Here is a 27,398-nt window from a genome sequence, read left to right as displayed (position 1 = left end):
TCCCCATGAACAACCCACCCCAAGCACATCAAGTCATACCAGGACTAAAGTCATCCTCTCCCACTGAGGCCAGACAAGGTAGCCCACCCAGGGGACAGAGATTCCCCGTTAGGGAAACAACACTCTTCACAGTAGCCACAAATAATATAAAATATCTTGGTGTAACTCTAACCAAGCAAACCAGAGAGAGAGCCTTATGACAAGAGCTTCAAGTCTCTGAAAAAAAGAAAATGAAGAAGACATCAGAAGATGGAAAGATCTCCCATGCTCATGGCTCGGTAAGATTAACATAGTAAAAATGGCCATCTTACCAAAAGCAATCTACAGATTCAATGCAATCCTCATCAAAATATCAACACAACTCTTTACAGACCTGGAAGGAACAATTCTCAACTTCATTTGGAAAACACAAAAACAAAAACAAACAAACAAACAAAAAAACAGAGTAGCTAAAACAATCCTGTGTAAAAAAAGATCATATGGAGGTATTTACATCCCTGATCTCAAGCTGTATTACAGAGCAATAGTAATAAAAACTGCATAGTACTGGCATAGAAACTGGTTGATCAATGGAATCAAACAGAAGACCCAGAAATAAACCCACACACATCTATGCACACTTGGTTTTTGACAAAGAAGCTAAAACTATACAAAAAAGAAAGCATTTTTGATAAATGATCCTGTTCTAACTGAATGTCTGCAAACAGAAGAAGGTAAATAGACTAATATCTATCACCTTGCACAAAACTCAAATCCAGGTGGACCAAAGACCACCACATAAAGCCAGAAACATTAAATCTAATAGAAGAGAAAGTGGGGAATAACCCTGAACTCACTGGCACAGGGGACAACTTCTGAACAGAACACCAACATCTCAGGCTCTAAGACCAACAACCGATAAATGGGACCTCATGAAACTGAAAAGCTTCTGTAAGGCAAAGGACACAATCAATAGAACAAAATAACAGCCTACAGACTGGGAAAAGATCTTCACCAACTCTACATCTGACAGGGGGTTAATATTCAAAATATATAAAGAACACAAGAAATTAAACACCAACAAACCAAATAATCCAATTAAAAAGTGGGGCACAGGTCTAACAAAAAGATTCTCAACCAGAGGACTCTCGAATGGCTGAGAGGCACTTAAAGAAATGTTCAGTGTCCTTAGTCATCAGGGAAATGCAAAGCAAAATGATTCTGAGTTTCCATCTTACACCAGACAGAAGGGCTAAGATAAAAAACCTCAAGTGACAGAACATGCTGGCAAGGATGTGGAGAAAGGAGAATACTCCTTCATTGCTGGTGGGAGTACAAACTTGTACAATCACTTTGGAAATTCACTAGGCTCTTAACCTAGGACAAACTCTGAGGCCGAGGGAGCCTGGATGAAACTTTGATATTCCTGGAAGCTTTGTGTGATTTAGTGTCCAGAGCTTCAGCTTTCATGTCTGATTGTAGACATTTGCTTCTGGGGCTGCGCACACAGCTCCCACATTCTTAAGACAGGGCTAGGTCTTTAGTATTACATTTTCTCTACAAAAATTTGCTAAGTCTGGCTGCTGGAGAGCAGTGCCATAGAGAAAGAAAAGGGACTTACAGAGCTGTAAAATGAGCTGGTTTTCTATTCTTTGTTCTTGCAAAAAGATCATCCTAGGAGTTTCCCTGCGGCTGCAAATTACTTATGGAAAAGTGAACCTAAAATGGTCACAGAGAGGCTCTGGGGTATTAACAGAAATGAGTTACCGGAAAGCTTACTATATATATTCTCTGTTCCTCAGCCCTCAGAACGCCAGTTTCCATCCTGGGTGTAAATTTTAAGGGCCTTTTTAGGGCTGGAGAGAAGTTAAGAGCATTGGCTGTTCTTGCAGACCAGAGTTCCTGGCACCTCTAACTCCAGCCCCTGTGACTCTGTATCATCTTCCGGCCTCCACAGGCACCACACTCATGTACACACACACACACACACACACACACACACACACACACACTTCATAAATAAGTCTTTGTAAAGAGGTTTGAAAGGACCTCAGTGTCTCTTTTTGTTTGTTTGGTTTTGTCTTTTGAAACAGGTTTTCTGGCTGTCCTGGAACTCTATTAGTAGATCAAGCTGTCCTTGAACTTGGAGATCCACCTGCCTCTGCCTTCCAAGTGCTAGGATTAAAGGCATGTACCACCATGCTTGGTCGGGTCTCATCTTAACCTTCCTTTAGACATGTTTGTAGAAAGATGTCTCCAAATGTCATAGCCAGATAACCACTTACTGAGCACCTGCCTTGTGTCTATACCATTACCTACCTCATCTGTCCATTGCTTACCCTACATTCTGCTTCATGTCCACCCCACCATTCACACCTACATGGTCTTCCCCAAGCCTTCACTGCCTCTCCTGCCTGCATGGCTTACCCCTCTCCTAGCCTACACATCCTTTCTCATGCCTACCTCACTGTAGTGTTCCTTTTATATAGAATGCCTTCTCTCCACAGCCCCCTGTGACTTCTGGAGTTGCTGCTTTCATTTCGTGAACTAGGTTGGTGGTGGGATGTTCATTCATCATGAATACCATAAACAGTGACTTCCAACCCCAGGCTCACTGAGGATCTTCTAGTGAATTCAGCCTCAGTTATGTAGCAGACATTGAGAGTCTGCTGGATCCTGAACATACCAAAATGAGATGCATCCACCAATAGCAAGCAGGGTTTCAGACAGTGCTTCGGGGGTGGGTACAATTGAATGCAGAGCCTGGAGTCTAGCTAGAAGAGGCGCACACAACCCACAGGCCACAGAAGTAGGTGGCATGAGGATGCATTTCCAGTTGGGCTCTTGGGTGCTGAGGTAGAGTTTGGGATACAAGATGGGGTGAAGAATTCAGGAGAGGAAGAAAGAGAGTGGCAATGTGGTCCTATCAAAGTCCTGGGCAAACCGGTGTGGGCGCTGGAGAAAAGTGTGCCTGAGTTGTCTAGTCAGCCCGGGCACGCTGGCTGTCTCCTCCCTGTGTGCCTACCTGCCTCGGCGTGTGGAGCGGAAGGTAGGGAAGTCCTTCACACACTCTGCACTTCATGGGCTTTGAGCCTATGGTCAGGTAGAGTACAGTGGCAGGAGCGGATGGCAGGGACCACTCAGCTCAGGCTGACGGGAGGCAGGAAGCAGCAAGAGCTGCGCTCCTGTGCTCTCCTTCCATTCCACCCAGGGCCCCAGCTTAGGCGCTGATGCTAGCAGTATTCAGTGACTCCTCTAGGAACACGCTCATAGACAACACCTGATGTGCTTTCCTAATCTCCCCGGTACAGCCGTGTTGATAATCACATGTACCATCACAAGGCTGTATCCTGCCTTTCCCCTAAGAAGGCTGGGGACATGAGCTGCCTCTGAGTGGCTGTCATCAAAGCATGCAGTGAGCTTCATGCACATCTCAGACAGGCAGCAGACTAGCACCCTCAGCCACAACCTTGAACCACACTGCGGAAAGAATGCTGTTCCTTCAATGTCAGGTTCATAGAAGCACAGCCCAGTACAGGGATTTGGGCCTGAGTCCTTTAATGAGGGAGACTTCTAGGGTGAAGTTAGAGGGAGAGAGGGTGGAGAGCCATGGAGAGAAGGAAATGGGCTGAGTAAGGGTGTATTCTTGGGGAGTCTGTCCTGAACCCGGTGCAAAGATGGGGAGGGCTCTGGGCCATAAGGGTCACCACTTTTCCCTTCCCTGTGAAGAAGCCATACCTCTACTGGAGAGCCTGATGGCTGTGGAGAACTATATGATTGTGGAAAGATGGGATATGGCAGGCTCAGAGCTTTCTTTAGTCCCCTTTTACGCTGTCAACCTCTGCGTCTAACCTCACATCCTCATGACTGCTACATAAAACTCTCAGCATGTATGCTAGATCTGGACTTTGCCTCCACCAGGCCTAGGGCACATTCAAATCCTGCACAGGAGAATTCCCTGCCTTGCTGTAGTCCTGATGTCCCTCAAAGAGGAATTTTTAAACTTGATAATTCATGGCAGTTTTGTGTTCTGTGGCTATGAGAGCTCAGGGAATTGCACAGTGGCACACGCCACATTGAGGGTGACTTGACTATACCCTGCTGGGCCATGATCACTCATGTTTAGCTCAGAACAAGCCTTTAAAGCCAGTGGTTATGTTATGTCAGCATTCTAACACCAGGCCCGGATGGCTGGCTGTTGGTTTTCTACCTCTCTCAGCTGTTGGCTGTCAACTAAGAGAGAAGGGACTTCCTAGGCCTGTGCTCCTGCTAGCCAGGGTGATGTTTGGGGAAATGAGAGCTCTCAGAGAGGGGAAAAGAACGCTTGGTGACTACTTCTGCTGCCAGTGAGATGCTGCCTGCTGTTCTACTCTACTCACAAACTGACAAGTGAGCTTGCCACAGTTGCATGGCTCCTTGTAGAAGACAGAAATGGACAGCTCATTTTGCCCAGCAAAAGCAATGCCCAGGGAATCATATTTCCATATCACATATTCCTGTGTCGTTCCCCAAGCTGTAGTTTTTAGGCTCTCTCTCTTACAACGAGTTGTGGGCCAGAAAAGGAACTCTGAGCGGTAGAAAACCCAGCCAGAAAAACATACATTATGTATGTTAATGTATCTATTTATCTATTTATTTATTTTGTCCTTGGCTGTCCTGGACTCACTTTGTAGACCAGACTGGCGTCAAACTCACAGAGATCCTCCTGCCTCTGCCTCCCTGAATGCTGGGATTAAAGGTGTGCACCATCATGTCCAGCTAACGTAGCCTTTTGTAATGGGCACTAAACATCCTTGCCCTTAGCTCTTGGGGAAGACTCCAGTCCTCCCTTCAGGCTGTTCATTATGTAGTAGTCCTCCAAAGGATAGTACAGAACAAAAGGAGAAGTTGGTATTATCTTCCGACATGTAACATTTGTGTATCCATAGATATCATACAGGTTAGGTATAACAAGGTAAATTTTTAAATGTTGAAATTTATACCCTGGGCAACTTAACTCCCACCTTGAAAAGCCAGGAGTCAGCCAGGCGTGGTGGCGCATGCCTTTAATCTAAGCACGCAGGAGGCAGAGGCAGGCAGATCTCTGTGAGTTTGAGGCCAGCCTGGTCTACAAAGGGAGTCCAGGGCAACCAGGACTACACAGAGCAACCCTGTCTTAAAACAAACAAACAAACAAACAAACAAACAAACAGCCCGGAGTCAAACCCTAAGTTTAAGGATTTAAGGAAAGAATCAATTCCTGGTTCAGGTGGGGGTGGAGGCTTTTTAAAATAAGTGCTATAGAGATTTAAACCCTTGACCTGGATCTCTTAAAGGGCAAATAGATGGTCTACATAGGATTGGAGTTTGGGAATGAACAGGGTGGTGTCTTAGTCAGGATTACTATTGCTGTGACAAAATATATGGTCAAAGCAACTTGAAGAGAAAAGGGTTTATTTGGCTTATGCTTCCAAATCACAGTACATCATTAAATGAAGTCAGGACAGGAACTCAAACAGGGCAGGAACCTGGAGGCAGGAGCTGATGCAGAGGTCAGAGAGGAGTGTTGCTTACTGGCTTGTTCAGCCTGCTTTCTTATAGAACCTAGAACCACCAGCCCAGGGATGACCCCGCCCACAATTGGCTGGGTCCTCTCACATTGATCAATAAATAAGAAAATACCTTACAGCTGGATTTTTTTTTAATTCTTTTCTTTTTGGTTTCTCGAGACAGGGTTTCTTTGTGTAGCCTTGGCTGTACTGGACTCACTTTGTAGACCAGGCTGGCCTCGAACTCACAGAAACCTGCATGCCTCTGCCTCCCAGAGTGCTGGGATTACAGGCATGCACTGTAACACCTGGATCCTACAGCTGGCTCTTATGGAGGCATTTTCTCAGTTGAGGTTCCCTCCTTTCAGATGATTCTAGCTTATGTAAGCTGAAACTATCTAACACAGGTAGCAAACAGGAGAGAGGCTATGGAGGGGAATTATAAACAGAGCCAGCCAGGTCGATCTTTAATGTTTGGGAGTCAGTAGCTATGCCGAATATTCTAAAGAGACAAAACAGAATACAGAGCCCTGCATGGAAGGAGAACTTTTTAAAGAGGTATAAAATATTCATAGAATGTTCCAGCTTCTCTTTCAGTGTTTTATCTTCTTAGTCTTTTTAATTTTTAATTTTTTTATTTTTAGATAGGGTTTCTCTGTGTAGATAGACCTGACTGTCCTGGAACTTGCTCTATAGATCAAGCTGGCCTTGCATTCACAGAGATCTGCCTGCCTTTGCCCTGGAATCATCAGCAGGCAATTGAGAGGCTCCAGCCTATCAAATGCAGATCACTAACCTCTCAGACTCTGTGGGCCACAAGCTTGGTAAATGGATCAAGTGTATGTATTTATTGGTCCTGCCTCTCTGGAGAATCTAAGCTGCTGGAAAGCATTACTCACCACACCCCCTTCTCTTTTTGATCATTGTCATGGTAGTTAGTGTGTAACTGCTTTGTATTGACGCCCTTATCATCGGTGACCTCTGGTAAAGCCAAAGGAAGTAAAGAAGCCTGCTTCCTTGGGGTGAACTGGAGAAAGGCCCAGCTCTGAAGTCCGGACTCTCAGGAAGTGATGTTTATTCGTGTGTATGTAGAAGAGTTGGTGGGTTAGAGGGGGGAAGTTTGCAGCTGGCATTACTTTCTCAGTCAGGGGACATCTCAGTCAGTGAATGGGGAGTGTCCAAGCTCTGTGCCTAACTAGCTTCACGGAGACACATTTACAGTTTAGGTAAATCATTTGTAAGACAAAACCAGCTGACCAAACAACAAACCCAGAGAGTGGGAGAGCCTTTTTCTGACCTCTGAAGGTGTCTGACATTTTTCAGAGTCTCTCTATAATCCTGAGCAACTGGATAGTGAGTGGACAGCCATCTCAGCCAATGGCTCTTTGTGGTTGGACAGGTACAGAATGCAAAAGACAGCAGTAGATGTATCAACCTATGTTTTTAGGTCCTGGTGACCTTCAACATTATCAGTCTGGACTTGGAGAGTACCTGGAGTGGCCGAGATCTTAAACGGCAAATGGGCACAAGGGACAGTGAATGAGACACGTACAGTGTGAAGCCCTGATGAAATAGAGATGACACGAAAAATGTTGCCAGACGAGGTGAGCATTGCCCTGATGGAGGGCAAGTGAAGATTAAGGAGCTGTGTTCAGTTCCTTAGGGATAGCCAAAGTCCTCTGGGCTCCCAGGGTAGGCACTATCATACTCAAGATCCCTCAGGCAGAGGAGCTCCAGGGAGAAGTCAGAGCCGCCATCTTGCTGGTCTCTGTCCATTCCACCACATCACGGATGTGCACCCTTCTCAAGGGTACCCAGCCCAGTTCTGAAATAGAAACAGGAGCATCCCATTTGGGCTCTTTGAAAATGGTACATGTTATGAAATAGATCAAGCACTCTGCTCTGGACCTCATCCAGTATTAACTCATTAAATCAGAATTCCCTCATCTATTCTCCCCAACCACACATGCCCCCTCCTCCATCCTCTTCCCCAGCCCGATTCAAGCACACCCTGTTGTGGGAGGAAGCAGGATACCAGGGTGGCAAGCAGTCCACCCTGAAAATTTCCCTGAACTGGGAGGAGACACTGAAGACAAGGGAGGTTGGGGCTGGTTCTCTGACCCCAGTGCCCTCCTCTGGCAGCTCCAGTTTCTTCTCCCTCCCTATTTCTGGGAACTGTGCCTCTAAATATCACTCTTTGCTCTCATAGCTTCTCATTGTTGAATTAGAGCATGCTAGGCCACAGGGAATGAGGAGCTCAGCTAGCTTCTTTTTTAACATTTACCTTAAAACTTTCAAAAGCAAAGAAACCTGGCTTTCCTCTGAATGCTGTGTCCCTATCAATAATACACCAGGGGCCAGGGGCCTCCGGGAGATGCTTTTAAGCTGTTCCACTGAGCTAATCTCGTTTTATCCTCTCCAGAGTCCACAGAGTAGCCAGGACACATGCTACAGCTACAAAGGAAGAGGCCACCGCTCATGTCTTGTGGAGATCTTCAGTGTAGAAATGAGGTCATTTCCAAGTTCACTCTTTCCACAGATGACAGTACCTGGCATCACACAACTGAGAGCAGCTGTCCTCTGGGAAGCTGCTATGCCATGAGGAGAGAGGGTACTTGGAGATCCTACTCTGGCCTTAAGAGTGATCTAGGGCTCAGTCTTCCGTTTATAAAATGAGATCTATGCCCCATGTTAACCTCTTGAAAACCAAGCCACTGAAGCCTGTGAGGGAGTTTTCACACAAGGCACAGCAGCAAGGTCATGATAAAGATAGCCTTGGTCACCTCAGCTGCCCTGAGGTGTGGTGTCCCTCGCTGGCTAGTGGGAGAACTGAACTTAAGAAGGCGATCTGGTATAGCATCCCCAAGAAATGGCAATGAGTTTATTTATACTGTGCACTGGGGCTTGTTGTAGGGGCTTGTGAGGGGACTGATGAAGATACTGGGTAGCAGCAAACAGATCCCAGTGGGACTATCACAGCCTGAGGGAATTTACCAGCTTTGAAGCTCATGTGATGGTTATGAGTGCCCTAAAGCTACCCTGGGTTACCAGGATCGTATGCGCTCATGCTGTCATGTTCCTTCCAGCTCGAGGGTCATGTCAGGGTTCCTTGGCGAACGGGGGCAGAAGAAGCCTCTGAAATATAAATACCTTTATATTTATATCAGATAAATACTTTAATGCTTTGAAAGATTTTGGAACTCTGGCCTTAAATGAGGCTTCAGATATGTCAGGAATTCACCGACGTGTGCCCCATTTAGTAGGAATACTGGTGAGTCATTTCTGTTTGCTTCTCTGAGCCACGCTGTGGGCATCTGCAAATGCTGGTGAGGATGGATCAGGGCAGTGAGGACAGACCTGTTCTCAACTAGCGAAGTGTGGTATAGATGCCTGTAAGCCTAGCACTCAATGTTTTTTATTATTATTTGATGTGTGCACACCTGCATGATGGGGAAAGTGTATGAGCCACAGTGCAACTCTAGAGGTCAGAGGCCAACTTGGTGGAGTCAGCTCTCTCTCTCCCTTTACATGGGTTCTGAGGGTTGAATTTGGGCACAGGCTTGTTCAGCAAATGCTTTTTACCAACCGAGCCATTTTGTTGGCCTGGAGGAGCCTCTATTTAAACAAACAAACAAACAAACAAACAAACGTGACTAGAATACATCCTCTATCCTTTGGATATTTATTGAGTCCTACTTTGAGCTAAGTTTTGACAATACATTAATAAAAATAGTTTCTCTGGCCCTAAGGACATCATATGACATAGTGTGATATAACATAAGCCAAGTAAGCACTAGACAGTGGGACAGGTGCTCCAGAAATGGAAAGAAAGTGGTTTATTCCATTCCGGAAGGTACGTAAGGGAAGTATGAGTGAATGTGAGACAAGAGAAGATGAAGGGCTGGGGTGTAGCTCAGTGCTAGAGCACTTATCCAGGATGCACAAGGTTCTAGGTTCAATTCCCAGAAATACCCGGTTGGAGAGGCAGCTCAGTGACAAAGAGCATTGTTCTTCCAGGCCCTGGATTTAATTCCTAGCATTCATATGAAGGCTCCAGGTCCAAGGGATCTGGTGCCCCCTCTTCTGGCAGACATACATGCAGGCAAAACACCCATATACAAAATAAACAGAACACAGGACATACAAGGGGCAAGCAGAGTTCTGAGCGCTGCAGAGAAAACTGAATCATAGAAGTAAAATGAGGAGAAAATGGAACATATAAACAAAGGAGGGAATAAGTCGAAGGGAAGAGTGACCAAGAGGGAGACAAACTGGATTTGCATCTGCTGGGTTTGGCCATCAGATCCATGGCCAAGCAGCCTCATGGTGGCAGGAGACACCCAGCTCTCGAGGCTGAGCACAGAGGGAGAGATAAGTAGCTCTTCTGTGTCCTGACTGCCATTGTGACGTTTCCTGGAGTACTACTTTGTTGGCTCACTTCAGCATAGGATGAGAGACAAAAGGATTAAAAATCAGTGGCTATTATTCTAAAGTTTAAAGCAAAGGCCTGAACTAAGGCTAGCTGGGTGGAAATATGGAGATATGTCCAGCCATAATGCCCTGAGGGGAAGAACTAGTCTTACTGTATTCTTTTCTGCCCAGTAGAGATAAAGTTGCTAGGAAACTGGCCCATCCCCCTAGGGAGGGACACCAGATCATTAATGGTCTGGGAACCTTCGTATAGTCAATCAATTCAAAATGCAGCGTTTCGACCAATAGATGCTTGCCAGGCAGGAATCCCCCCTGCTTTGGGCATGCTGGGAGGGACCAAAATCTTTAAATCACCCAACTAACCTAAGCACGGGGCTCTCGGCTTTCACCCCTTCGGCGGTGGGGGTGTGTGAGCCCAAGCTGCAGCTTGTAATGATTTGTAATAAAAAGATCCTCATGTGTTTTGCCACAGACTCAACTCCTGGTGGTGGTCTTTTGGGGTATCACGATTCGGGCACAACAAGAACAGCCATGACAACTTCGGGGCACATCTGAGTCCCAGAAAGTCCCCATTGACTAAAATCCCCCTTTCTTTATGTATACTACCTATCCTGCTTCTGTTTGCCACAGTGTCCACTTTCTCAATCCCCAATCAGGATAGGGGATGCCTCTGAGACAGGAAAGCAAGGAATTCCTTTTCTACCCTCAGTTCTGGGTCACCATCTGCTTCCCTGACCCCATACCTTGGACTCTCCAGAGAAGCTCTGGCAGGATCAGGCCAACCATGGAGCCAGTGGGAAATGGAGGATGTCTTCTGGAGGCCTGTTTGCTTAGTAAGGATTGCTCAGGTCCTGCTGTGGAGTCATTTGGCCTGGATTTAGCATCTCACGGGTGAGAACTTTTATTGGACTCACAGCCTTTTCTTAAAAGCGGCTGTGGTGACTGTTACTGGGATAAGGACACAGGTTCACCACATTCCACAAACAGCTGCTGAAGCCAGGTAGGATCAGTGTGGACTTCTCAAGGGACAATTGCAACCAAATTTCTTTATAGCAGGTATACATAGGACTTACGTAGCTCTCAAGAGGCTCTAAGGTTGTAACAGACTGTGGTGGTTTGAATAGGTATGACCCTCCTCCTCACAGACTCATGTGTTCGGATGCTTGGACCGTAGGCAGTGGCACTATTAGGAGGTGTGGCCTTGTTGGAGGAAGTGTGTCCCTGTGGGGGCTGGCCTTGAGGTCTTCTCCTGCTTAAGCTATGCAGAGTGTGACACAGTCTCTTTCTGCTGCCTGCCGATCAAGATGCGGAACTCTCAGCTACCCCTCCAGCACCATGTCTGCCTGCATGCCACCATGCTTCCCACCACCATGACTATAAAGGACTAAACCTCTGAGCTGTAAGCCAACCTCAAGCAGATGTTTTCTTTTATAAGAGTTGCCATGTTTGTGGTGTCCCTTCACAGTGACAGAAGCAAACTAAACGCCTGCAGTCCCAGAGGCAGCAGCCGTCAGGGACCACCACCAGCAGCGAGCAGCGGGGTCTGCCCGAGCCCTCTGCTGACGGGGACAGATGCAGAGATCACAGCCCAACAATCGGCTGAGCTTAAGGAGTTCTGTGGAAGAGTGGCAGGAAGGATAGAGGGAGCTGGAGGGGTCAAAGACAGCACCAGAAGACCTACAGAGTCAGCTAACCTGGGCCCATGGAGGCTCACAGAGAATGAACCACCAACCAAAGAGCATGCATGGATTGGACCTAGACCCCTCACACATATGAAGCAGATGTGCAGTGTTGACAACATGTGGGTACCCTAACAATTGGAGCAGGGGCTGTCTCCAACTCGGTTGCCTACCACTGGATCCCTTACTCCTAGGTGGGCTGCCTTGTAGGGTCCCCAGTCGGGGAAGATGGGCTTAGTCCTGCTTTGACTTGATGTGCCTAGGTGGGATTGATACCCCTTGGGGGCCTCTGCTTTTCAGAGAAAAAGGAAAGGGGAAATAGGGATTGTGGTGGTGTGAGGGTGGGACCAGAAGGAGAGGAGGAAGGGGGGCTTGGATCAGGCTGTGAAGATATTAAATAAATAAATAAATAAATAAATAAATAAATAGACTGAACTAAGACACAAACGGCCCTCTCCTTTTGCCTCCTCTTTTTTGTTGTTGTTTTGTTTTTGTTTTTTCTTTTTGGGTTTTTGAGACAGGATTTCTCTGTGTAGCCTTGGCTGTCCTAGACTCACTTTGTAGATCGGCCTGGCCTCGAACTCACAAGAGATCTGCCTGTTTCTGCCTCTACGTCCCTGAGTGCTCCTTACTAATCTTCCTTTTCTTTTCCTCCCCTTCTTTTTCTTTTTGGGACAGGGTTTCTTTGTGTAGCTCCTTACTCCTTAAAAGGTTCAGCAAACAAAATTCTCCAGGGCCAGCAGCAAGCTCACAGCGTGAGATCTCTCAGTCTCAGGTCTCTTCAGTCAAGAATTTTATTGTCAGTATAGTCTGGGACTCTGGATCTAAGATTCCAGCCAGTTCCCTGCAGTAGGGGAGAGAAAACAGAGAACCTATGACATGAGAGGCTGTTCTGTGTCCAACAGGGTAAGGCTTTGGGACACAGCCATAAAGCATGTTGTCTGGGTTGCCACTGAAAGCCTATTGACTTTATTCAAGCCTGTGACAGTGACAGGCATGGCCATTCAACAAGCATTTTTGATCATCTTTTATGAATTTGTGAACATCTAACTGTTCATAATATAGGCAAGGAAAATCCGTGAGCAATTTCATATAGAACAGAAGTAGAAGGGAACCAAATATCTGTGATCTATTTCTCTAACAAAAGAGGGAACTTTGTTCCTGGGCTTCTGAAAATGACTATTAAGAGCAAAGACACTCAGGCAGCTGGAAGAAAAGGCCAGGAGCTCCAGATCATCTCTGACCTCAGGTACCAGTATAATCTCTCTCTCTCTGAGCCTCAGAGTCTGGGAGTGTCTTCTCTTGCCCTTCCTCAGGGAGTATGTGGCATAATAAGCCACCTGTCCATAGTTTGAAGCAACTGGGGTAGTGCAGCTCTGTGTGCTAAGAGATAGGGTATGGAAAACTACCATGTAGGGTGTTCATACTTCGAGAGAGGAAGAGGGAGGAGAGAAGAATGTGTGCGGGTCCCTCCAAACACTAAGGCCCATGGAGAAATGATCCAAGAGAAGCAAGAAGGAAATCCGGTTCAGCATGACTTAGTTAGCCAGTGCTGGTTCAAACATCTATAGTCTGACACCAGGCAGTTTATTTTAGACATCTCTAAGTACAATACAATTTTGGAAGGAAGTTTTCTGCTAACAATTATCTTGATTCTATGTGTGCAATACAGCTTAAGACATGACTACATCACAACTCTTTTGCAAATACATGTGCTTTTTGCCATGAAGATGGACTCTATAGCTTAAGGGCCTAGGATCTGGTGTGATCTCAGTCATACAGTTAACATAGAGGTCATGAGGCTATAAAACAACATCCATCGCCAGATAAATGGAAAAAAGGTATATACATTCCTTCTGTTGAAGAGAAAAACCTGTTGTGCTTCACATTCTTGGTTTCCCTAGTGCTTATTTGTGAGCACAAAGACCCTGTGCCCTCTACAGGAATGTGCCTGTGGAAACATTTTAGTTGTCAGCATTCGATATCTATTTTGAGCCCATCTGTGAACATCTGCCTTGATATCTAGACCAAGCAAACATTTTAACATGTTGACTTATGTGAATCCAACACTGGGACTTGAAATGCCTAACAGGTGCTTTTCCATTTGAAGAAGGGTTAGTACAGTCTGCTAGAGGACCACAGCCTACCAACTTACAAAAGACACATATATGTTCTGCTACAGTATATGTTGTGTGTTAGCTAATGACTGTCTATGAGCAATCCAGTTTGCAGAAGAAATATACTAATATTTGCATATTTAGAGTCCATTTGAAAATTGGTAGGAAAGGGCCAGGCGAACGTTTCAGTGGATAAAAGTGTTGTGCAAACATGACAGTCCAAGCTTGAATCCCTGGAACCCACGTAAAAGCTGAATGCAGTTATCTGTCTCTGGAATCCCATTATGCCTAAGGCAAGATGGGAGGAGAGATAGGTGGATTCCTGGAAGCTTAGAAGACAGCTAGACAGCTAGCCTGGAGCATACAACACAGCAGAAAAACAACAACAACAACAAACTATGCCTCAGCCTGGCACGGTGGCACATGCCTATAATCCCAGCACCGAGGGAGGTAGAGGCAGGTGAATCTCTGTGAGTTTGAGGCCAGTCTGGGTCTATAAAGTGAGTCCAGGACAGCCAGAACTGGACAGAGAAACCCTGTCTCAAAAAAACCAACCCCCCCTAAACAAAACAAAACAAAACAAACCAAACCCAAACCACCCTTGCCTCAAAGTAGGATGTGAGGGCAAACACCCAAAGTTGTCTTCTAACCTCCACGAATGGTATGGCATGCATGCTTATGCCCTCATAAACAAGCATGCACACAAATTGATGGGTTATTTTTTAAAACTCTTTTTTTAAAGTAAGATTGTTATTATTTGTTGCCTGTTAGAAATCTTCTGCACATCCTTATAAAATTATTTTTTTAAACTAGTGATTCCTTGTGAATTTCACATGCACCCCAATCCCACTCATTTCCCTGTCCCTTTATAGCCACCCTCAGCCCTTACAACTTTCCCCCTAGAAAATAAAACAGAAAAAAAACCCAAAAAACCCAAACCATCTTGTCATGAAAATTGTGTCAGTGTGTCCCGACAGTATATCCTTTTGTCTACACATCTTTACTTGCAAATGTTTATTGTAATGAGTTGTTGGTCTGGTTTGAGGTCTTTGGCTTCTGCTACACTATCAATACTGGCTCCTCACCAGGACTCCTCAAATATCCTGTTGTTGACCTCTGTTGTGGAGATCCTGCAGCTTTGGATCTGCAGAACTGGCCCCTTCATGTGCTCCAGCAGGTCATGCATGGATGGGGTAGATATTGGGGTGGGCCAACTGGAATTCTGAAGAAAATGCTTATTATAGGGCACTAGAAAGACCGTAGTAAGTGAGAGGACTCAGTTTAAAGTTAGTTCTCCAGCCTGCCTGCTCTCCACATCCTCACTACCAGGGCAAACTCTCTAGCACTGCCTCACCTAGTTCACTAAATGCTGCTGCCAGCAAGGACTGGAGTCAGTTCTTCTGCTCCTACACCCTTAGGGCAGCTTCACCTGTGCCCACCACCAGGGTCAGCTTTACTATGCTACCCAGGTGAGATGCAGGGTCTGCTCTCCTGGATGAGGGACAGGGCCAGCTCTCCCACCTGCCAGAAGTGGCAAGGGGCAAGGTGTTGGGGGGAAAGGGCATCTTTCCATTGCCTATGCCATTAATTGGCAGATGAGTGGCAGCTAGTCCAGGGACATCCGCATAGCTTTTGGTGGTAATATGGGCCACACTATTGGCCATAGGCTCAGGCATGTCTCTCAGTGGCAGCATGGCCAGGACTTCACCATGGCCTCAGGTGGCATTGAGGCTTCCTACTCACATCAGGCTATTTCTCTCCACCTTTGTTTCCAGTTACACTCCATTTTCTGATTGATGGTCATTCACTGAGGGCTTAGCTGGCATGACAGCTTAGCCAGGTGACAGGAAGTGGCCTGGCTTGGAGTTGGGTGTTTGCAGGGCCTGTGGCACCTGCATAGACATTACCACCTGTTAGTTAACCTGGGATTTTTTTCCTCAATTGCAGCTTGCTTCTTAGAAGTGTTCAAGGGAGAGACTCAGGCCCCAGTTCTTATTTAACAACCTTGTGGAAAGAGGCATAGGACCAGGCCTTTAGGTTTTAACATGGCATTGGAACCTTCCTCTCCACTTCAGGCTATGACACATGCTGACAAGGGTGTGCTCTGAGGCTGCTGCTTCTGATTAGCTAACCTTTCCCTGCATCTCCCCTCGTGGTGAGAAAGGGAACCTGGCTGATAGGATGGGGGAAAATTATTCTGGAAAGGAAACCTGGCAGACATTCTTCTCCTCTCTTAAAGTGCTCTGAAAACCAGGCCAGTAGAGAATAATATATTTTTCAAAAATGAAATAAGAAATTCCTAGAAGAGCTTACATGTAAAAATGGTTTTAGAGCAAAATGTTCACGAGTGGCAGAGGCTGATGAATGGGGCTTATGATGAGGGCGACGCCCACAACCATACTGCAAATAAGGAAAAGGAGACCTAACCTTTACAAAGACATCAGAGCATGCAAACAGGCTGAAGACCTAGCTCCTTTCTTGCCTTTACTCTCAATGCAGGCAGCATATAACTACATCAGCTCTACAATGGGAAAACACTGGATGAATTCACTGGATGAATTCTTAAAGATTTGATTTTTCTGTATGTGTCTGGGTGTAGGGCATGAAGGCCAGAAAAGGGCATTAAATCCCCCAAAGCTGGACTTACCGGCTGCTACAGTAACTAAATGTCCTCTGCAAGAGCAACAAACCTTAGTAACCTAATGAGTCAGTTAACCAATAAATTAACTCCAGTCTCCAAATTAATGTTTTGTTTCGTGTGTTTTTTAAAGACAATAACTAACAAGAGGAAAAGAGTCATGCCAATTGTCTTTGAAGTTTGAGCTGGGCCTGGTGGCTAACTCATAAATCCCAGCATTTGAGAGGGTCACAAAAGAGGATTGCAGTTTTGAGGTAAGCCTGGGAGGACTACACATTTTAAAAATACATACATGGTTTCCATTTGTGAAAGGCTCAATTTGTGGTCCCAAAGTTTCAAAGTGATACACTTAAAGTCACATTTCTCATATATTATGTGTTTTAGGAGAGTATAGCTAGGACACTCAGAAACACCTGTCACAATAATTAGCCATTCAAAGGGTATCTCTGTGTTGAAGAGAAACTGTTCAGTCCTGCATCTCAACATCAGCGGGTGGACACATGCCTAACTTAAGCGCTAGAGGACGTAAGTGAGTGTCTTGCACTGTGCTGGGAATGCAGATGATAGGCCAAAAGAAAAGAACCCTGTCTGCAGGACTGAGCTCAGGCATCTCCTGAGCCACCCCTGCACACCGCTAACGGTGACATGTTCTGTGGATCCCTCTTACCTTCCACCACACTTAAAAACACAATGATGTCATCTACCAATGGACCTCAAGTCAGCGTGAGATACAAGGGAAATTTTAATGCATTAAAACACAGCACACAACATCGTTTCATTCTCAAAAGAAATTATGCAACTTTTTATAAGCTGTATAAATTATAGCAAAAACTTGGGGACACTGGTTTACTTAGGTTAAAAATATTTACAGCAAGCAGATTCCCTTTTTCCCATATTAAAAAGAAACCAAGACATTCTAAGACTGGAAGCTGGTTAGACCCATTCCTAAATCCACTATCAGATAAAGTACCAGAGAAAGAAATTAAGAAAGTAAAACTGGGCAAGAACAAAACCAAAAAAGGTCAAACTGATCCTTGGCATTTCTGTCTTTTATTAAGCACATAAAACTGCACTACTTAATATATTTCTCCATGAACTTTTTGTGAAATTCAGATCGCAGTGTATCATTTACAAATCTTTTGTCTTTCTTCTGGTCATCTATACCTTTTGCACAGTTCTTAAAAACGACGTCATCGTCCCACCTAAAGAGGAAAAGAAAATAAACCCATCACAACTCTATCAGGAGACAAGAAGACGACAGACTGTAAGGCATGATTAGAAGGAACATGCCTACTGTGTGAGGCTGTCACAGTCAGAGCACACCCCCCCTCTCTAGTGGCTCTGAGTTACGAAGCAGACACACACAGTTTGTGCTTAGGTGAAGGTGTGATGTTTTCAGGTCTAAAGCCAAGCGTCAGGGCCACCACCCTGACCCTGACTTCACCGACAGTAAGTGATCTGCGTACTCTGCTCTGAAAGGTTTCACACTCTTCACTCAGCTATCTCCATCGTGGCACACCTCACAGCACCACAAAATGTAATGTAACAATCATGATTTGTAGACTGACCAAAGTCTACACTAATAAAGAAACGCCTGCTGAAGAGCTCAGAGTAGAACTTGTTTAAACTTCAGAAAGCACTGAACACACCCATGGGCAGGAAACACAGTGCATAACACTAGGGCATCACCTCCCATATAAACACGAGCCCTCACACAGACAAGGGCACTCACAAACATGTATAAATCACAGCCTATATAATGTGGGTCTGTGTGTTGGTGGATATTTACTAGGAGAAACTGCACAAGAAAAATGAGCAAAGGCTATGCGTACTTGTGGGAACTGTGTCAGGAATCTGCCTTGATGTAGCACACACATAAAAATCTAAGCAGCTCGGTGCCACTGGGATGTTTACTTCTGAATCCATAAAGGAAAGAATAAATCAGATTTTTTCATACCGAACACATAATTAACAGTTTTTCTTTTAACTTACTCCCATCAAGTTTTTAGTCCCTTGTGCTCAACACCCAAACTGCCCTCTGTGTTGCTAAGATATGGTCCTCATTTACTTTATGCTTACATCAGTATTCCTAGACCATCATTCCTCTCTTCTCCCAACACTAATGTGAATCTCTTGGCTGTCCTCCTCTCTGGCTGCTTAGTCTTAGCACAGGATTTTAAATCAAATATTATTTATTAAGCATTTAATTTACTATTCACTTATACTGGGCACTACACTCCAGGTACTGATACAATCTCTCCACCCATGTTGGCAACTCCCAGATGTATTATTTCCAGCTTGGACCAACTGCAGAAACACATAGGCTACAAGTATATAGAACTGTATAGAGTACTCCAAAACTACAATGTCTGAAACCTGTTTCCTCTTTCACTTTCCTGCCTTGCTCTGCTCATGTCAAATGCTTAGAGTCTGGTCTCTGATAAATTGCTAGTTGTCAGTAAACCTCTCCTTGACTATACCATTATCTTCAAGGATGTGTGTTAAATTTTTAGCTTTATAGGTCAGTACAAGAGCTATACTGTTACTGTGACTGAGTAAAGAAGTCAATGAATTTAGAAAAAAGAAGCTATTATTTTGACTTTTAAAAAACCATGGTACTGCGATGAGAAAAGAGCCTGGATGAAGATGGAGTTTTGTTCATGAAGGGTGGTGAGCAGGAGAGCAGCTGGGGCAGTGCTTCTTTTCGTTGAGACAGCAGCAGTGTTTGGGAGAAGGCTATGTAAGAAGGTAAGGCAACAGGGCTCCTCATCCCCTTACACAGAATAGGCCTGCTTCAGCAGCTCCTGTAAGTGCTCACTCTGCTTTGCTATGCATGCTCACCTGACATCACAGTACATCTTCTTCAGTTCTCTAGTGCCCTCCTCCACATACAGCACAGAAGCGTTCTTCCATGGGCTCTGACACTAAGCTCAGCCTTGGCTAGCCCTGGAAACCCACACCATCTCTCACCATCACTCTGCCTACAGTGCACAACAAACTTGACTTCCAAGAGGTGCCCTTGACTCCAACATAAGCTCCTACAGGACAAGTCCAAATGACCTTGAACATGGAGTCTCAACTTTCATCTTCACTGTTTGGTAACCTCTTACAGAGAACAGGAGTTTAAGGAAGTTTACCTATGTCTTTCCACCTTGTGATCTGGATGTATATCTATGAAGATTTACAAGTGTGGGATCTTTGTTTATCTTATAATATCAAACATGAATATGGCCATGCCAAGTCCCCTAAATCTTTCTAGGACTGAACTGTGAGTGGTGGTCTTGGGGACCCCAACACTCACATCCCACTACAAGTTTTGTAGCTACAATCAAGGGCTAGCTTCATCCCTCCTGTGCTCTCTTTTAGATCATCACTACACAGAGACTTTATTAGGAATAGGCATTAAAATGAAGCCGCCCACTCCCTTTCCTTCTTCCATACTCTTAAAATCTGATTGAGAATGTTATCACAGAGGGTGAGGTCTTAGAGACCTTATATAACACAAATCATGGTCCAAACACACAGATCAAACCATTACTTCTATTACCTTCTTTTAACCTTGAAGTTGGCCTGAGGCTGGGATGGGCCAGTGAGATTTAGGAGAGGGTTTCCACTCAAAATGTTTTCCATGCGAATTCTCTCTTCCTCTGCTTTTTGTTCTTGTTCCTGTCAATGATAGAGGAAGACACAAAGTTACTAACTCCAGGTCAACTGTCTTATAGTAGTCCACAAAGGAACATCAGGGAGAAAAGATAGTTTTCTTTCTCTTTCTTTCCTTTCTCTCTCTCTCTCTCTCTCTCTCTCTTTGAGCTAGGGTCTGCTGTAGTCTAAGTTGGCATGGAACTTGCGAGGTAGCAGAGGATGGCCATGAACTTCTGATCCACTTTGAGTGCACTGCAAGTGTGCATAACCATACCCAGGTTTTCAGTGCTAGGGATGGGATCCAGGACTTGGTATGTGCTAGAAAAGCACTTTACCAACTCACTCACTCCTTTTTTTTATTCTTAATAAATACCAGAAAAACCTAATTTATAAAAATTAAGTACTATGTCATTTATAAGAATTAAGTACTCTGCCATTACTATGAATATCTCATGCTTGGCTGTAGAGATGGCTCAGAAGTTAAGAGCACTGGCTGCTCTTCCAGAGGTCAGGAGTTGAATTCCCAGTAGCCACAACCATCTATAATTAGATCTGGTGCTCTCTTATGGCATTCAGGTCTACATGCAGACAGAACATTGTATATATAATAAACAAATAAATCTTAACTATCTTTGCCAACATAGTCATTAGTCTTTCTAAACTGTGAGAAGCTGAGATGGTTATACAGATTAACTTAAGCACATATTAATAAACATTTATAATTTATCCAAGAACGGTTTAGCAAGGCTATTACCCCACTTTAAACAAAATAATTTATTTAATTTTATGTGCATTAGTGTGAAGATGTCAGATTCCTTGGAATTGGCATTACAGACAGTTGTGAGCTGCTATGTGGGTGCTGGGAATTCAACCTGGGTCCTTTGGAAGAACAGTGCCTTTAACCATTGAGCCATCTCTCCAGGCCTCACCTCACTTTTTAAAGGGCTAAAGACAACAGACTTAATTTTGAGTTACTAACCATGTAAGATTCCATCTCTAGGATTGATTAGTTATTAACTAAGGAATAATTCCTAAGACAGGACAAACTATCATATAAAAGACAACTACATTCTAGTTACACATACTTCTATTAATTTACATAAACATACCTTTTGTTCGTATGCTTTACATTTAGTGATCTATTCTTCCTTCCTTTTCTCCTCCTCAAGACAAGGTTTCTCTTGGCTGTCCTAGACTCCCTGTATAGACCAGGCTGGCTCAGAACTCTGAGCTCCACCTGCCTCTGCCCGAGAGCTGGGATTATTATACTTTTCATATATGCTTTCTTCACGCTTACAATACTGTCTTTATTTCTGAGAAGTATTTTTGTATTTAGTATGAGTACGGAGGAGAAGGGACACTTTCAGGGATCTGCTCTCTCATCATGTGGGTTCCATTTCTCACCCTGCATGTTGTTTTAAAGACACAAGCTTTCACTACTAGCTCAGTTTGGTCTTAGATACTGTGTGTTGGGGTTACAGGTGTGAGCTATCACATCTACTTCATTTTCCTCACTTCTATTTAGCATCAATTTCTTCAAACTAAGTCACTCTGTTTCATTTTAAGAATTAGAAACAAAATCTCTCAAATTCTTACCTGTTATTTTTCATAGTTATCTGTTAACTTAAATCAAGTATCAATCCTACTTTGCCATGCTTTGGAGATGACAGAAATCAATGAATATCTTAATACACAAAGAAGAGACTCTCTAAAAGTCACTTTAAAATGAACCCAATTTTCCATATACTTCCAGATACTTCATTTTAATATGTAAATGTGAACAATGGGTTTCACTTTTACCAGGACAAGTAACTGGCAGGTTGTGGGGAAAATCTTTTAGATTACTACAGAGACCTTAAAGTCAGGAACTGTCTATTACAATTAAGACCAAAAAGCTTTCTAAAAATGATATGTTTACTGTGGCAGGGAAGGGAGCACCAAGATGGCTTAGCAAGTAAAGGTGCTTGTCATGAAGCCTGACAACCTGACTTCAACCCACACCACGGAAATTGAGAACTCCTGAAAGTTGACCTCTGACCTCTGACCTCCGTGCATACATGTGCCCATCCCCTAATCCAGCAAAAATAAAATGTACAAAACAGACGTTTTCCAAAGATGCCACAAAAAAGGAAGCAAGCATACAATGTACTCACACTTAACACACAGCACTGGGAAGAAAAGACAACTGTCTCTACTCAAATACCAGGCTTGTAGGCTAATGGTCAGATAGCCTGTAGGTCAAATCCACACTCCCTCCCCAAGACTTGAGAATCAGGCTTTTGGGAACGTGGCCACTCCTGCACTCTAACAGCAGAGACACAGCTACAACACAGCTGGGTCACTAGTCAAAGAAAGACGTTTCATTGCAGCCTCAAACTTTTTCCAATCTCTCTACCTATACCAAAAGAAGTCCATGAATCCCGCTGGAATCAAGGAGCATGGATCCTTTAAAACAATACCCTGATTTCCTTAGCACTGCTTTACAGACCCAACACTCTACACCCTCTACTTTCTTGAGGCCATCTCACTCTGTAGCCCAGGCTGGCCTCAAACTTGAAAGCCTGCCTGAGCTGTCAGTATTGGGATCTAGCTTAGGCTCCTGATGCTTTAAGTTGGAGGTTATTTTCTCCCATTGTATAGGTAAAGAGACTAGATATTCAAGCTAGTTAGGTAACTTGCCCTGCATTGTATGAAACCTATTATTATTATTATTATTATTATTATTATTTGAGACAGAAATATCTCAAACTTGGCAGGAGATAAGAGAATCTTTGTAGATCATGTAGAACAGTGATTCTTAGCCTGTGGATGGCGACCCCTTCAGGAGTCAAACGACCCTTTCACAGATTCGTCTAAGACCATCAAAAAACACAGAATTCCATTAGAATTTCTAATGGAATTTCTAATTTCTAATTTCCATTAGAATTCATAACGTAGCAACAGTGCAGTTATGAAGTAGCAAACAAATAATTTAATTAGAAGACTAAACAGTCACTCATTTGCTTTTCAACAAATTGAGCATTACTCATCTCTGAATGATCTGAAATTTCAAGATAATCAGGCAACTTAGAATGTCACTTAAAAAAGCCAGATCTATAGGTGTTACAATATGTAGAGGTGGTGCTTCCTAATAAACGGTAACAGCAGAGTTAAAAAGAATTCTGGCTTCGAATGTGTGGCAGTGACATGTGAGTACCAAACATTACCTTCCTGGCCTGCTCTTCAGCTCTTTCCTTCTTGATTTTTTCCAGCTCTGCAAGAAGAGCTGCAGTATCATCGTCATCACTCTCCTCTTCAAAATCCTCATCTTCCTCCTATGACAGGTCAGGTCAAGGCGACACACGACATTACAAAGAAAATATACATTATCTACCTTTCTCATAAAAAAACTATATTCAACAAATCTTTGAAACAAAATTTTCCTAATGAGAAAAGTGCCTAAATATCACAGCTAAAACCAATAACCAATAAAAAAATTACGAAATAGAATCCAATAAAAATTTATGAATGCTTACTAAAATGTCAACCCCCGATAAAGTACCTTTCATATTTACATGGTCAAAAAGGATTTTCACATGGTAACATTTCAAACCACATAACATTTCAAAAAAAACCACAGTGGTATGTACAGTGTCTCACTCCAAAAGAGTTAATGTTTCATGTAGCTCAAAATGACTAAGTTAGCAAGTAAGGACAAATGTGCAAAACAGTGTGAACATTCCAAAAGAAAGTATTTTGAATGAATAACTGAATTTTACTTAATATAAGGCTTATTTTAATAACTCTATCAGTTGGCTCTCTATCAATTGCTGACATATATGCAATTAGTTACTAATTAAGAAAGGTCACTCATCTATGTTCAGTTATATAGACAATGGCAAATTGAAGTCAGGACTCAGGTGCAGTAAACCATGTTTGTACACCCAGCACTGAGGGGACTGAAGCATGAGGCAGGAAGGCGGTTTGTGAAGGTCATGCACACTCTTCTCAGATTACTTGTCTCCCTCTTCACAAAGGGGGTCTATGAGCATTATGTGTCTAAAAAGGGCATCATATCCAAGGAAAACAAAGGGCAGAACTGGGCAGACCGCTCAAAGGTGCTGTTCATAGGGCACTCAGCCCGAGTGTCCTATGTAGTTAAGGCAGCTTAAGCTCCTGCACTGCTGACAAATCCGTCAGGGACAGGCATATCCTTTCTCAGACTGTTTCTACACAGACCTCCAGATCAAATCTGACCTAAGTCTTTACACAGAAGAATATTTTCTGTTTTAAAAACAATTATAAACTTTAAAGTTGAGGCCAGTGTCTATTTCAATAATAGTAGGTAAAAATAAATTTAGACCATTTCACAAAGCCAAAATATAAAATAGTTCAGGAAAATATGAAAAGGTGGGCCCAACGGCAGAGGTCCAGAATTCCAACACTTAGGTTTAAAAAAAAAATAAAAAATAAACAAAAACCCAAACCCAAAACTAAAATACATACATCCGTGAGAGGATCATCGGCATCAAGGTTGGCAGCAGGAATCTGGTCTAAGCGGGGCTTCTTTGACACTGAAGAGGAAGTTGTATGTTCTGGAGAAAACAAACATTTAACATATTCAAATACACGCTGCATTTAAATAACAGTTTAGAAAACTCTGGGCAAAAAGAATCCACACAAAGCACAGTGACAGCAGGTCACCCAGTGACTGGCAGATAACTCTTTGATAAATATTTGTTGGTAAACAGTATAAGAATTAATGAGTGTGCAGATTGCAGCATTTCAGGAAACCTAGGCAATGTTTATGCATACTAGAAACACAATAAGGGTAAGTGATGCTTCTCTCAAAACTCTGTAATTACACGGGCAAGTTCCAGACAGAAGGTCTCAGTGCCAGCTCCAATAAAGTCAGTATAGTGACAGGAAATGAAATGATGGGTTTTTAACACTCCAGGTCACCATTTCTTCCAATATGAATGCACGAGAAGATGGGATTGGAATGAACCTCATTATCATTGCTAATCAAAAAGGTGTTGTTCACAAAAACATTAATTCCAATTGCCAGGATACGAACAATTTCTACCACATAATTTTGAAACAAAATCGTGGGACAGTGTAGATACCTCGGGTTGGACGGTCCCTATTTTTTTCCCTTGCAGCAGCTCTCTCTCTCTCTTCCAACTCTCTCCTGAAGTCACGGTTTCGAACCTCTTCGGGGGCATCCTGTGTAGTTTGTCTTAAATAGAAAGAATCCAGGTCAAAATGTTACTCTCACTTGTCAAGGAAAAGGACTTATACGGCTACAGCAACTTAAAGACTATTCAAAATGCAACTCTCTCAAGCATAAAGTGGAAGAGGACAAGATAATATCCTAATCTGAAGGTTACTTATTAGTTACTTGGAATGTTCAGGAACAAACTGAAGCACATATTTTCCTACAATATGGCTGCAGATTGATTATAGTGGTTTTGGCTTTAAAAAAAAATACATAAACTCAAAGGTTGTTACAGTAACATTTCCATATTCAGTATAGCTCAATAATCTCTTGAGGTGATTATCATGACTACTGAGTGCTTCATCCACACACAGGAATTCCTGGTTAACAAGGATTATCCTGAAAGAATGTCTAGTAAAACTTTGTAACTATAGCACATAATTTTATTGTAAACTCTTGATTTCCTTTTCTTGGAAGATAGGTAACTGAAATACTATATTTTAGACATGATCATAAGTCATACAGGTTTGGTCCCATCCTGTGAACAACAAATAAATAAATAAAACAAATAAAAGGCCTTATTACCTGTATTTTATCTTTGTATGAGAGGGAAGGTCTCTGCTTGAATACTGCTTCGAGAGCTGGCTCAAATCCCCTTCTCCTTTTCCTCTTCCACCTCTTGCAGGTTCAAAAGTTGGTCTCGCTGCTGTTGTCATCTTTTAGTCTCTGACAAAAGTGAATTTAAGTTATACTCAGAACTCTCAGTTTAGAAATCATTTGTAAATATCCTTGTGAAAAATTCTCAAAACTCTCCCCCCAAATGGCTAAGTAGTTTGCTTCAAACCAAGTTTTTAAAAATGCAGAATCATGAAACCCAGGGTATACACTAGATGTGCCCTGCCAGTCAGCTCCAATTTATCATAAATAAGCACTGCCAAGATCTGAGTCCGTGCTTTTGTTCCAGCCGGGTAGCCCTGGGCAGGCGTCCTAGCTTGTTTTCATCATCGGTGGAATGCTGACATTTCTACAGTATCATTATGAGAATTCTGACTCGTGATGTCAGCTCTTGTACAACAGTTTGGTTTTTAAATTAAAATAGCTCTGAGGTTTATTTATTTATTTATTTTATTTGAGATTTGGTTTTTCTTTTCTTTTAATCATAGGGTCTCACACGATGTAGCTCTGGCTGACCTAGAACCCTCCAGAGATCTACCAGACTCTGCTCCTGCAGTGCTAGAATTAAAGGTGTGCACCGCGTCCCGCCAAGATTCGCATTTTTATGGGAAATCGAACACAATAGCAAATAGCTCAATAAAAAGCAGTTTCTTTTACAGTCACCGACAACCTTAATGAGTGTCTTGGAGTGAATTTGTTTAAAACCCAATGACATTTACACAGGCAATACTACCCCAAAATCCTGCTGATCCAATTTTTCTTCTACAGCAGTTAAGACCTTTGATAAGCTGTAACTTAAGCGATGTTCGGAAAATCGGGAACTCCGCCCTAGAAAACATCAAAAACCCATCCTGAACTGGGCTTGGTGGGGTACTTCCGTGATCCTAGAGTTTGGGAGGTGAAAGATGGAGAATCGGGAGTTCGAACCTAACCTGGGCTACACGAGATTGTCGCTACAGAAACAAGAGGACCTTTTGCCATTTCTGCTTTGAGCTGTCAAATAAGAATTCCAGACTAACTCTAGGGCTACTAAATCTGTGTTAGCTTACGCTGAATGCTCAGAGAGTGAGGGAAGCGGGAGTTTCTCTCCCATCCCGCCCTCCCTCGCTTTTCTCTGCGTTCGCTCCGCCGCGCCGGTGACCGCTCCGGGCTCGGCTGCAGCTCCCGACCGCCATCACGGCTCGCGGCGGCAGTCCCGGCTCCCAGGTGCCAACAAGACCCAGACTGCCATGCCCCGCTGCTCACCCTGGAGGCCCGACGCAGAAGCTTCGGAAGCTCACTCACGAACCATCTCGACCCTTAGCTCCCAGAAACCACCGCGCGGGGGGCGCCCGCCCAAGACCGGAAACAAAACGCTCTGCTTCCAGCCTCTCAGCGGGGGCTGGGTTGGAACCCGGAAGCAAAACCTTCGCGCTACCAACGGCCTCGTAGGAGGGTCGAACTCTACACCCGGAAGTAAATCCTGAGTGTAAAATAATTTTTTTTTTTTCTTTTAAAACCGTCTCTCAGAGG

General features: G+C 43.7%; 1 protein-coding gene across 3 annotated transcripts; it reads right to left on the bottom strand.

The window, feature by feature from the left end:
* Window positions 1-17,403: 17,403 nt before the first annotated feature.
* Window positions 17,404-27,290, bottom strand: Cwc15 (CWC15 spliceosome associated protein homolog). 3 transcript variants are annotated; one of them, XM_060369438.1, is made up of 8 exons: window positions 27,132-27,258; window positions 26,620-26,714; window positions 25,797-25,937; window positions 25,120-25,232; window positions 24,500-24,588; window positions 23,221-23,328; window positions 19,920-20,038; window positions 17,404-17,574 (listed from the first exon to the last, which is right to left on the bottom strand). In XM_060369438.1, the coding sequence occupies exons 3-8, from the start codon at window positions 25,925-25,927 to the stop codon at window positions 17,445-17,447; spliced, it is 690 nt and encodes a 229-aa protein (XP_060225421.1). In that variant the 5' UTR covers window positions 25,928-25,937; window positions 26,620-26,714; window positions 27,132-27,258; the 3' UTR covers window positions 17,404-17,444. The 3 variants fall into 3 exon arrangements, with proteins under 3 accessions (XP_060225421.1, XP_021490851.1, XP_021490852.1); XM_021635176.2 differs by lacking the exon at window positions 26,620-26,714 and having other exon boundaries at window positions 27,132-27,290; XM_021635177.2 differs by lacking the exon at window positions 26,620-26,714 and having other exon boundaries at window positions 26,936-27,220.
* Window positions 27,291-27,398: the final 108 nt, after the last annotated feature.

The sequence above is a fragment of the Meriones unguiculatus genome, chromosome 1 (genome assembly GCF_030254825.1).
Source record: "Meriones unguiculatus strain TT.TT164.6M chromosome 1, Bangor_MerUng_6.1, whole genome shotgun sequence".
NCBI lineage: Eukaryota > Metazoa > Chordata > Mammalia > Rodentia > Muridae > Meriones > Meriones unguiculatus.
This window is presented reverse-complemented; position numbering and strand designations above follow the sequence as displayed.